This window comes from Mastomys coucha, unplaced genomic scaffold (genome assembly GCF_008632895.1).
Source record: "Mastomys coucha isolate ucsf_1 unplaced genomic scaffold, UCSF_Mcou_1 pScaffold21, whole genome shotgun sequence".
NCBI classification, from domain to species: Eukaryota; Metazoa; Chordata; class Mammalia; order Rodentia; family Muridae; genus Mastomys; species Mastomys coucha.
In genome coordinates, this window is record NW_022196904.1 from 107,751,295 (window position 1) to 107,763,886 (window position 12,592).

At 44.9% G+C, this 12,592-nt stretch overlaps 1 protein-coding gene across 1 annotated transcript in view; it reads left to right on the forward strand.

Moving 5' to 3' along the window:
* The window catches only part of Vps35l (VPS35 endosomal protein sorting factor like), a 106,755-nt gene that overhangs the window by 48,599 nt on the left and 45,564 nt on the right, over positions 1-12,592 (forward strand). Inside the window, exons 15-21 of the mRNA XM_031388053.1 lie at positions 903-949; positions 2,287-2,398; positions 3,436-3,552; positions 4,891-4,944; positions 7,348-7,428; positions 11,047-11,109; positions 11,884-11,969. Coding sequence (XP_031243913.1) covers positions 903-949; positions 2,287-2,398; positions 3,436-3,552; positions 4,891-4,944; positions 7,348-7,428; positions 11,047-11,109; positions 11,884-11,969 — 560 coding nt within the window. The remainder of the gene's footprint in view (positions 1-902; positions 950-2,286; positions 2,399-3,435; positions 3,553-4,890; positions 4,945-7,347; positions 7,429-11,046; positions 11,110-11,883; positions 11,970-12,592) is intronic.

A 12,592-nucleotide genomic window follows, 5' to 3' on the forward strand; every position in this document is an offset into this window, starting at 1 on the left:
CATTAGCCCTTCTGTCCTAGGCTTGACCTTGTCTGTATACAAAACAGTTCCCAAACCACTGCCCCAAAGGCCACTTCATGCATTGATTTTTCAAAACAAAACATAAAACCCAGGAGCTCTTTTGAAGATGCGTCATTGTCTTAAGATAGCTTCAAAGCCATTAGTGCCCAGGAGTAAACTGTTCTCCTTTGGGGGAAGGACACTCTTGGAACTTAGGAAAGGACACATGGCAAAGAATATACTCTTTGGTGTCAGCCCATCTGGGGTCATTGCTGGCTCTGGTTGCTGGCAGTGGCTAAAATCTGTTGCTGTGCCATGCCTCAGTTTGTCTTCTGTGAAATGGGAGAAGAGTATTGCCCCTGGGTGGGAGAGGTGAGAACGGGAGAGTAAGCTCTTGTTCTGTGACTAGTGAGCACTGAGCTGTGGCCTGTTGTTTGTTGATTGCTTTTTGACTGCACTACTGAGAGGCCACAGGCCCTTTAACGACAGGTGGGAGTGTCATACATACTTAGGAACTTTCCATCCTCGTCTTGCCCAGAGGCGCATCATTCTGTAGTGACCGTATGGGTAGGACGATGCCACCCATGTCCTCTGTGAGTGTGGGGAGACACATCTCAGCAGAGCCGGTCTCTCACCAAGGTCTCGGCTTTGGTAGCCAGAGAGGCTGGACCTGACCCCGGATGCTCCTGATGCTCAGCCCTGGTTCTTTATCCATCCTTGTAAATGCCTCAGAAATGAATTGTTTTGCTTTCTTACCCTTCCCATCCTGGTTAGGCACAAAGGAGAATGGGGATTTCTACTGTGTAAGTTGGCTGCAGTTTAGGGTGTGGCACTTTAAGAGAATCTCTTAGAGACTTTGCTTTATATCCACCATGCTGATGACTTCCTCTTAAACTTCCCAGGCTTTGCTGACGGAGATGATGGAAAGATGTAAGAAACTAGGGAACAAGTAAGTACTTTAAAGATGCATAAGGCATGTGCATGAAGTTGGAGTTAGTGGCTGTGTGCGTGTGCGCGCGCGCGCGCGCGCGCGCGTGTGTGTGTGTGTGTGTGTGTGTGTGTGTGTGTGTGTGTGTGTGTGTCTGTCTGTCTGTCTGTCTGTCTGTCTGTCTGTCTGTCTAAGTGCATGCACAGAGGTCAGTGTTAGGGTCTTTCTCTGTTGCTCTCCACTTTGTTTTTTGAGATGGATCTCTCAGGAACCTGGAGCTCACTGATTCCGTTAGCCTGGCTGGGCCGCAAGCCCCAGATATCTTCCTGTCTCTGCCTGCCCAGCAGTGGTGTTACAGGTGTGCACCACCGCACCCAGGTCTTTATAGAAGTGCTGGAAATTTGAACCTAGCTCCTCTTATGTGCAGTAAGCACTTGGCCAACTGAGCTATCTCCTCAGCCATCACTTGCTTCTCTCTGTTCATGTTTTTGACCTTCTACCCCTAACATGGGCAAGAGCTGGCAGAGAGGCAGCTTAGCCTGTGTGGAGGTTCAGAACAATGGATTTGAATTGCCTGGTCTCAGACCTTAGCCTCATTCTACTTTAGCTTTGGTCTTGGCACTTACCTGACTGCCCTGTGCCTCAGTCTTCCCCCTCTGCAAAATGGGGGTGATAATAATAGCCTTTTCCTTATGGGGCTGTGGTCAGTGGCAGGGCCAGGGTGTTGTACTTGGTTCTCCCGCCTCCTGGGTATATGAGGTTCTCTTGCTACTCTCTTGGTAGCAGATACTCTACAACCACGAGTGGGTTTTTTTCTGCCTCAAGTACCCAAAATTGAAAGGTCTCTTCATTAGAAATTCCTTTTCATAGAAGATACACATTTGTAGCAAGGTCCCAAGTTGTTATTGAGTATTGAGTTTTGTTAGTGCACCAGCCTCTTAAAGGGGCTCACTTCTACTTAAGTGGGTTGGGCTGTAGCTGATTCTCCTGTCCATCCATCTAGTTAATTCAAACATTGTCAAATTCCAACTATGCAGTGAGTCAGTGGCAGCTCTATCTGCTGTTTTGATTGTTTTTTTTTCTTTCTAACCTTCTCATTAAAAGCTGTCAGTCACCCTTATTGGCACTATACTTCCTAGCATTAAATGTGACTTCCTGCCAGGTACGGTGACACTTATCTGTAATCCCACAATTTGAGGTATGGAGATGGGAAGATTGTAGGTTCAGTGCCAGCCTAGGCTACAGAGAAAGACTTGCTCTCAATGTACAAACAAAAGTAAGTAAGTAAGTAAATAAATAAATAAATAAGAGACTCGCATCCCGAGGAAACTGAGTGACTCAGCGCCTGTATCTTGCAGTGCTTTGCTGTTGAACTCCGTGATGTCAGCTTTCAGGGCTGAGTTCATTGCCACCAGGTCTATGGACTTCATCGGCATGATTAAAGAGTGTGACGAGTCTGGCTTCCCCAAGGTAGGCTCTGGACTTACTGTGTAACGGGAGAAGAGACAGACGGTGTCTATCTGATTGCCCTGGAGGGTAGAGACAGGGTGAGGGCAGTGCAGGTCTAAAAGATGTGATGGAAAATGGCTGAGATTCAGGATCATTAATGCTGTGTAGGGGCCTGAGTGCAGAATCCGTGAATATACTCACTGTTGAGTATTTAGGAAAGACTTTGGTCTCACATCTTTAAAATACACCTGCCTTTGGGCTGTGAAGGTTGCAAGTCAGTTAAATACATCCCAGTGCTGGGCAGGCAGAGACAGACAGACCCCCAGGATTACTGGCCAGTCAACCTAACTGGTGATGCCCAGGTGCCAGTAAGAGACCTTGTCCCAAAAACCAAGGCTGGAGAGATGACTCAAGGGTTATGAGCATTGGCTGCTCTTCCAGAGGTCCTGAGTTCAATCCCCATCAACCACATGGTGGCTCATAACCATCTATAATGGGATCTGATGTCCTCTTCTGGTGTGTCTGAAGAGAGCGGCAGTGTATTCATATACATTAAATAAATAAATAAATAAATAAATAAATAAATAAATAAATCTTTTTTGAAAAAAGAAAAAGAAAAAAAGAAAACCAAGGTAGGCCGTTCCTGAGGAACAACACTCAAGTCTGATCTATGACCTTTTTGTACACTGCACACGTTATCGGCGAATACACACATTTCCCCCACCCCCACCCCATCCCACCCAATTAGTAGAAGCTTCCTCCAGATTAGACCTGCAGAGTAGACCACTATCCTAAGCCAGCTCACTTTGAGGTGTGCTGGGAACTGAGCTCAGGGCTCCCACAGATGTGATGCATGCTCTGCTCTGAGCTGCTTTGTCAGCAGGAACCAGCCCTGAGTTTCTCAGAGTTGTTTGGGTGGATCCAGAAAATCTCAGAAAGAAGTCTTGGGAAGGTTTCTCTGGAGACAGATGAAATGTTGGAACCCTTTCCTTCTCTATTTAAGCCTCGTTATTTTGACTTAAAATCTTTAGTAACATAAGTGTTTGCTACTTTCTTAGCATCTCCTTTTTCGCTCATTGGGGTTAAACTTGGCCTTGGCTGATCCTCCTGAGAGCGATCGACTTCATATTCTCAATGAAGCTTGGAAAGTCATCACTAAATTGAAGAGTCCTCAGGTGAGTGCGCATTTAGACCATAGATCCACTGTTTTTATAGAAGTTGTGTAATATACACTTAATTTTTTAAAATGTATATGGGTGTTTTGCCTGTGTGTATGTCTGTGCATCACATGTGTGCAGTGCCTGTGGAGGCCAGGCGGGCAGGGCCATGGCCATGAGGTGTTTGTGTGCACGTAACTGCACTTGTGCCTTGGTATCCATGTACATGTCCAAGAGACAGTTCAGGTGCAGGTCCTGTCTTCCCACCTTGTTTCTGAGCAGCTCCAGGCTAGCTGTCTGTATACTTTCCTCCCCTCTTTTGTCTGTTGATTGTCTTTGTTCTTGACTGATGGTACTCTAAGTAGACCAGACTGGCCTGGAACTCACAGAGACCCTCTGTCTCCTGGGTGCTAAGATTGAAAGTGTCACCGTGGCATTGAACATGGCATGGGTTCCAGGAGTCAACCTTAGGTTGTTAGTCTTGGTGGCAAGTGCTCTTACCTGCTGAGCCATGTCCCTGGTCCCTTTGGACTTTTCAAACTTTTTCATAAGATAGATTTACAACCCTTTTGTAGATCAAATGCTTTATTTTTAAGGCAACAAGCAAACCTTGAGCTCTGAATCAGATCCCCCCTGGGGTGTTATGTTGAGATGTGAGGGGTTTTATGCCAAGGAGCAAGGCCTCCTCCTGGGCCCTTTGCTCCTCAAGCAAGGCAGAGCTCCTGAGATTTGCATCTTGGCCAAGGAACAGTGCTGGGATCAGAGTCTACAGTGAGCTTCAGGCGACATGTTTCCTTTTATAACTTGTTTTTCATGGTAACACATGTCAATCAATTAAATGTCGTGCTTCCCTGACCAAGCATGGGTCAGAAGCAACCTAAGGGAGGCAGTTTAATTTGACTCCCAGTCAAGAGGATGCTACTGTCAGGGCAGGGAGGGCTGAAGAACTAGGTTCACTCAGTAGGGGTTTGTGCTGTATGTAGCCTGTTACAGCTTGGTAGAGTCAGGAAGCAGAGAGGCCAGGCCAGAGGCTAGGCTGGGCTATAGCCCTCAGAGGACCTCCTTCTCCAGCTCTGCCTTCACCTGTATGTCCCACCCCCTCCCATAGCAGCCCCAGCTGTGGGAGCCGGTGGGGGACATATTCCAACTGTAAGAGTCAGCCAGACAGCCTGTCTGTCTACCTACCTACCTGCCTGCCTGCCTGCCTGCCTGCCCGTCCGTTCGCCCGTCCGTCTGTCTTTCTGTCTGTCTGTCTGTCTCTCCTTAGAGCCCTTGAAGATTTGTCTGTGCTTTTTTTGTGATGAAAGTTAAGAGGTGCTCTTCTCACCACACAGCTACTTTTCCCTTTCTTTGTAGGACTACATTAATTGTGCCGAGGTTTGGGTAGAGTACACCTGCAGGCATTTCACGGTGAGTATGACTGTGGGGTGGTTTTCCAAAGGGTTTTGTGCTTTGCTGGCTGCCATAGCGACAGCATCTGCCCACTTAGGAATGCTGCAGTGGTACTTGAGCTGGGACCTTGCTGTCCTGGGCTCAAAGAGTAGCTGGAGCTCTAGGCACATGCCACTCCGCCCAGCTCTTAGAAGTCACGGTCTGAGGAGCATTAGCATGTGTTGTGAGCACAGTGTCCCATACTGGCACAACACTGCCACATCAGACTGAGCAGTGCTGTGCCAGATGAGGCTGAGCAGCGGTCCCTCGGCTACCGAGATGCTAGAATGCTTTGTAAACTTCCATGAGCATGTGGTAGGCAGGGTTTTCCTTTTTTTATTTTATTTTATTTTATTTAATATTGTTGTTGTTTAGCATTTTCAAACATTCAGAGCCTGCATGTGCTTCCTACCCACAAGCAAATACTACTATTTCTTTTCCTGGTTGCAGACAGAACCATAGTTTGGGGAATTTTAGACTCATCAAAGAATAAGGACTTTAGAAGCAGGTAGACGTGGGCTCTTCTGACCTTCTTGCCAGAGTTAACTCGAAAAATATTATTAAATATTTTGGTGTGTGTATGTGTGTACTCTGTATGCATACATGGAGGTCAGAGGTCACTACTAGGTGTCTTCCTCTTACCACATTATCATCACCATCACAATCATCATTATCAACATCGTTATTGTCATATAGAACCACTTTTCTTTTTTTAAGGTTTATTTCGTGTGTGTGTGTGTGTGTGTGTGTGTGTGTGTGTGTGTGTGTGTATCTGTTGGGGGAAACTATTGGGGAAAAGGGATTGCTGCGTGCATGTATGTGTGTGCCTGTTCAAGCAGAGGTGTCAGAATCAAAAGATTCTGACACCTTTGGTTCCTTCAGCTGTAATCAGAATCCTTTAAGAGCTGTCGAGTGTGGGTATTAGACTTCAAACTCTGGTCCTCAGGTTAGAATAGCAAGTGTTCTTAACTGCTCAGCCGTCTTTCCAGCCATCCATCTCATTTATCATTATTATAGGTGTATGGGAGGGCTATGTGTATATGAACATGTTTATAGTCAGAGGCCAGAGGAGGAACCACATTACCACTCTCAACCTTACTTCCTTGAGGAAGAGTGAGCTCATGGAATGAGGCCCTCGCCATTTTTTGAGCAGGTTGGTAGTCAGCAATCCTCCTGTCTCTAGTCACTCTGTTCCCAGCTGTCTCCAGTCCTGGAGTTACAGACCTGCTCCCAGCTTTTTATGTGGGTGCTGCGGACCCCAACACAGACCCTTATGCTTCAGCACCCAGCCTTTTGCCAGTCAGTGCAGGGTTATGGTTTGGACATTTCTGTCCACCCTGTCTCCTGGATTCACACTTCCAAACCTGTTCCCTGAGGCCTCAGTATTAAAAACTGGAGTGACAGGCAGCTGCCCACAGCTCATGCTGCTGGCTGGCATTCTGAGCACAGGTCATACCAACCCTCGTTAACTATCCCAAGGTTGACAGTTTAACTTAGAAAGATGTATCGTGTCGTGAGAGTGGAGCCTTATAGGTGGGATTCCTGGCCTTAAAACAAAATTCCAAAGGAGTCCATTGGCCCCTCCTGTCACTAGCGGGCCCTGTGAGCAGGAGCTGTGAGGAACAGGCTTTCTTCAGACCCTGAGACTATTGGTGCCCTGATCCGAGACTCCCCAAGTGTGTAGGGCCACACGTAGGAAAGCTCTGCTGTCCAAAGCCTACCTCCATATAGTGTTCTGTTATAGCAGACAACATATGAGGTTGCACGGCTGGGTTCCTGTAAACCTTACTTACATACTCTGAAAACTCGGATCTCAGAAATTTTGCTGTCATGAAATACCATCTGTCTCTGGGCTGAATGTGAAAGTATTTTTCATGGTCATGTAACGGTAGACCAGATTTGGGCTGTACATGGCTCCCCTGGCACAGATGACTGAAGTGAGCAGTTAGGGCAGGAGGCTTGTGAGGGCTGAGTCTACGCCCTTCCCACAATGCCTCACTGCTCACTTCCCAGGTGCTGAGGCAGGGAACGGCCAGACAGGCAGAAAGTAGCCTAAATGGCTTTACCTTTGTAGACCAGTGTTCAGTACTGACTTAGAGCAATGCAGCCCTCTCGAGGGTGAGGCTGTGGACAGGATTTCTTTCCTTGTACTTATTCTTTCGGAATATTTGAAATGATTTCCTGAAAAGTGTGTGGCTTTTTGGTTGGTTGGTTAGTTGGTTGGGTTCTGGTCCTGGGATGAACCCAGGGCCTCACACGTGCTGGGAGTGCTCACTGAGTTATCTAACCAGCCCAGTATCATGGGCGAGTCAGTGTTTCCCCCAGGAAGATAGCTGGTTGTCTCCACTTGACAATAGAGTTGGTTTTTGTTCCCATGTGTAGAAACGAGAGGTTAACACTGTTCTGGCTGACGTCATCAAGCACATGACTCCGGATCGAGCATTTGAGGACTCCTACCCCCAGGTAACAGGTTTGCACTTCCCACTGTGGGGATCTTGTTCTGTGAGTGAAGCACTCCTGTACTGGTCAGATGTACCCCTGGGGAGCCTGTGTTTAATCTTGGCTCTGGTATATCCTAGCCTCAGGCCTCACTTTTTTCCTCTGTAGAATGGGGCTAGTGTTAGTCCTTATCCTCAGAGCTATTATGAGCTTTGGGATGTGACACAGAAATACTGAAATGATTTCTGGACATGTGGCAAATTCTAAATAAGCATCGTCAACGTCCCCAGTATATAAAATGCCTATGATCCTAGTAAATGAACTTAAACTTTAAAAAAAGTATTAGTATTATTTCCAACATTTGCTAAATAAAATATAATAAAAATATAAAATAAAACATAAAAATAAAATAAAATCATCATTACTTAACCAAGCAGCCACTGCCTACCTCAGCCTACTAGTAAATTCAAGGCCAGCCTGGGTTTTGTGAGATCCTGTCTCAAAACAAGCAAACTCTGTGTGTGTGTGTGTGTGTGTGTGTGTGTGATCCTAAAATAGTCCATCCCAAGAGGGGGAGGGGTCACACTATATTTTAATTCTGTCACACTAAGAGGAACTTAGAAAAGATGCCCAGAGTTCTGGGCATTTAGCTTGGTAGATAAACTTAAGACACAATGTGTGTGAAGCAGTGTTGTCAAATTGGCCAGACAGCACGAACAGAGAATCCGGGTTCTCTGATAAAGCAGCATCTACAGATAGATAGCTGTCCACACAGTCACACTGCCGACTAGAGGAGGCCCCCGAAGCTCATCCTGGAGGCGTGGGTGAGGAAACCTGCCTTTGCAAAGGGAAGAGCCAAGGAAAAGCAGGAGAGAAGCCGACTCCAGTTACACTGTCTGGCGTGCAAGCCCTCCTGTTGAGGGTGCTCCCGTTTGTTCTGGGGCCTCCTGGTAAATTGTCACTTTACTACTGTGACACTTTTTAAAGCCACCAGTCACACTTAATATTTTCTATGTTCAATTCAGTTCTGTACCCATATATTTTGTGGTAAATCTTTATGTTCCTACATGTTGTTCTAAGATAGTAAATTATCAAATAACAAGAAAATAATAGATGTATGTAAGTGGGTGGTTCATGGCAGTGCTCTTTGTTGAATCCAGCATCACGTCAGAAAAAGGGAAACTCCGGTGGCCCGGAGAGAAGTGGCTTACTACTAAGGTGAAGAAGCAGAGTAAGCCTGGAGCTGTTTTAGGAACATGTATATTATGTCCATTTATTTTGTGTGTGGTGTGGGTACATGTGCAGGTCAGAGGACAGTTTGGGGACATTCTCTCCTTCCACCCTGTGGGTCCTGGGAACCAAACTTGAGTTGGTGGCAAGCCGTTTTACCTACTGAGCCTTCTCAATGGCTAGCATTTTTTTTTGTTGTTGTTGTTTTTGTTTTTATTTTTTACTGTGTGCCAGAAAATAAGGAAGCAGTCAAATGTTCATGAGGGTATGAAATAAACTAGAACAGATTAAAGAGGCTCTCCTGGGCTTCCAGTCTAAACAGCTAAAGGAACTGGGGGAGAGTTGAGGCGTGGATCCCCAAGTTAGAATACTTGATTTGCAAGAACCTGAGTTCAAATCCCCAGCACCCAAGTATAAAGCCCTCTCCCAATCCTGCTACCCAGGAAACCAAGACTTCAATACAAAGACCGTTGAGAGACACCTATTCAAACCATAGCACATATAAACCATAGCACATACGTTGGTCAAATTAGCAAAATTTGATGAATTTGGGTAAAGAATGTGCAGGGGCTCTTAGTGTAAAACTTTTGGCTTTCCTGTAAAGTTGAGATTATTACAAAACAAAAAATACGCACACTGTGTTTATAAGTCACACCATTATGGGTGTTTGGGTGAGGGGATACAGCGAGGGAAGGCACATGTTCCTTTTGTAGAATCTACTGAGGAGTGAATGGTTGCTGGATAGTACCTTCTGTTTACCGCGTTTTCATAAGGAAAGGTCACTGGAAAAAAAAAAAACTATCTTTTAAAACTGTAACATACATGTAGCTATGCATAAGTGTTTAAAGATGGTTTTGTTCCAAAGGATTGGTTACCTGTGTTAGAATAATCTAATATAGTATAATGCCCTGTGACACTGCTCACAAAATTTTCCTTTTCTTACTGTTTTCAGAGGAGTAAGAAATGTCTTGACTGGGCTGGCCTTGAACTCACTGTCTCCTGGCCAGTACACACCTTAGTCTTTCCCTCAATTTCCCTGGCCAGCTGCTTCCTTACCAATGAAGGAGCTAGAGAAAGAACCCAAGGAGCTGAAGGGTTTGCAGCCCCTTAGGAGGAACAACAATATGAACTAACTAGTACCCTCAGAGCTCCCAGGGACTAAACCACCAACCAAAGACTACACATGGTGGGACTAATGGCTCCAGCAGCATGTATATAGCAGAGAATGGGCTAGTTGGTCATCAATGGGAGGACAGGCCCTTGGTCCTGTGAAGATTCTATGCCCCTGTGTAAGGGAATGCCAGGGCCAGGAAGTGGGAGAGGGTGGGTTGTGAGCAGGGGGAGGGGGTAGAGAACAGGGTTTTTTTTTTTTTTTTTTTTTTTTCGGAGGGGAAATCAGGAAAGGGGAAATCATTTGAAATGTAATTAAAGAAAATATCTAATAAAAAAATAAAATAAGCTTGTACACTTCTGCTTTTGTGCTTGTAGATCTTGAGAGACAATATGGCAACAGTTTCTAGGACAAACAAGGGGTTTGTCAGGAAATGTTCTGGGTAGCATCCAAAGGCCAGGAATTACTTTTTATTTAGAACCAGCTCTCTGTTTCTCCCAGGCCAAGCTGCTTTTGGCCAAGAGTCTGTATACCTAGGATGAAGGCAGTAGTCAGGAAGCTCTGGGCATTAATGAGCCTTGGTACAATCTTTGGGTCAGTGGCCCTTGACTCCTGGTAAACTCCATCATCTTCCTCTCACTGAAGTAATAAAGAAATGCAGGACCATGGTGGGCTATAATAGGGGATGGCAGTCTGTGGCCCATACCCACCCATTGCTTGTTTGTTTAAATAAAGTTTTATTAGCACATAGACACTCATCTGTTCACATGTTGGTTCTAGCTGCTTTCATGCTTCACTTACAGCTTGAATAGTTTCCGGGGGTATCGTTCAGTTGGCAGAGCGCTTGCCTAGCATGTGCAAAGCCCTGGAGTAGGTACCCCAGAACCACATAAGACAGGCATTGTGGCACATACCTATAACTTCAGCATTGGGGAGGTGGAGGCGAAAGTTCCAAGTTATCCTTGGCAACACACTGTGGCTCAAGCCTTCCTAGGCTTCCTTTTATTTTGAAAAATAAGTAGAAAACATTGCAGAACAGGCTCTTCCCAGAGCACATGGGCAGTCCTACTTAATCATCACAGGACACTGCCACCGGGGAGAAGGGACTAAGACCAAAGACAAAGTCCCCGCTGAAGGATGAGGTAGAGAAGGATAACCGACTGGGACAGGGTCTAACCTGATCTGTTTCCTTCCTTGAGCAGTCTGGGCTAACTGTTGTGATTGTGGGGGTGTGTTCTGAAGGAGGGCTGCCTTTTTTGAACATATAGGTTTTATTAAGCAACTTGTGTTCTGTTTCACAGCTTCAGTCAATAATTAAGAAAGTCATCGCCCACTTCCACGATTTCTCAGTTCTTTTCTCAGTGGTGAGTAGCATCTCTCAGTGAATTTTGGAGATGAGTGTCTTCTGTTGCAGTAATGTTTCCCTGTTACCCAGGCCTTTGTAAAAGCAGGCCATGTCCGCTTAACAAGCAATTATGCTCCAATGACCGAAGCACCATTAGGAAATACAGTACACACAGACTGAAAGAAAAATGCTGTTTCTGTTTATTTTCTTCCTCATCAGAGGGGTGTGCACCCCACATGCTGCAGGTTAAGTACCCGTTTTCCAGATGCTCAGGGTGAGAAGCGTTTCATACTTGGTATTTTTTTTCTTAGATTTGGGGGCATTCATAGGACACAAATTTAAACATAGAATTTACTCATGGTTCATATACACCTTTACACAAAGCCAGAGTTTCATACAGCAGCTTAATGATTCTGTATAGGGGGATTAATGGTACAGCTCAGAGATGTGGCTGACATGTTCTGTGCCCACACTGCCAAACCATGCAGCAACAATGACACAGAAGGTCATGATAGAGAACTTGAGGCATCGTGTTGGCACTTTTCTGAAAATTACGGAATTGGGAACATCTAAAATTTCAGATTTTGGGTTAAAGGTGTTTAATCTGTAATCATTAACAAAACAAAACAGAACAAAACAACAACAACAAAAGAATTACAAGCTAGGTCTTCCAGAGGACTCCTGAACATTCCTTCTGCTTATTTGACAGCCCACCTCCAAAAAAATGACCCACAAATTCTTTATTTCTAATTATTTGTGTCATTTACACATTAAATGCTTTCTTTGTTCTTAGGAAAAGTTTCTACCATTTCTGGACATGTTCCAGAAAGAGAGTGTGCGGGTGGAGGTTTGCAAGTGCATCATGGAAGCCTTTATCAAGTGAGTACAGGACGGCACAACTGGCCGCCGAGAGTCCTTACACCGCGTGAGCTGCAGTGGTGGTTCATGCACTCTGAAGCCTAGTGCTGAAAGCATCCCTCAGTCCCTAAAACACCACAAGCAGAAACACACTAAAGGCAGGTGCTGTGCTAGCCACAACGGCTCATTCCTATAACTTCATTCCCAGGAGGCTGAAGCAGGCAGATGGTAGGTTCAGAGCTAGCAAGACCTTATCGCTTGTGTATGAGTGTATGTGTGTGTGTGTGTGTATGTGCAGCCAAGAGAATTTTATATATATATATATATATATATATATATATATATATATATATAATATTATATATATGTATATACACATACATATATTATACTATATTATGTTTAATTATTTAAATTTAAATACATTATATATGTATTATATAATATATAACATACATGTAATATATATACATATATATGTATTATATATGTATATATATAAAAAGGTCATTTAAAATAATTTATTTTAAAAAAAAGAAGAAAACAAATTGAGCCATCCATGGGGAGTAAGGCCCTAAGCAGCAGGGACCGGTGCCAACAACGCTTCTGTCTTCAGTATGGAGTGCATAGCAGACTACTTTCGT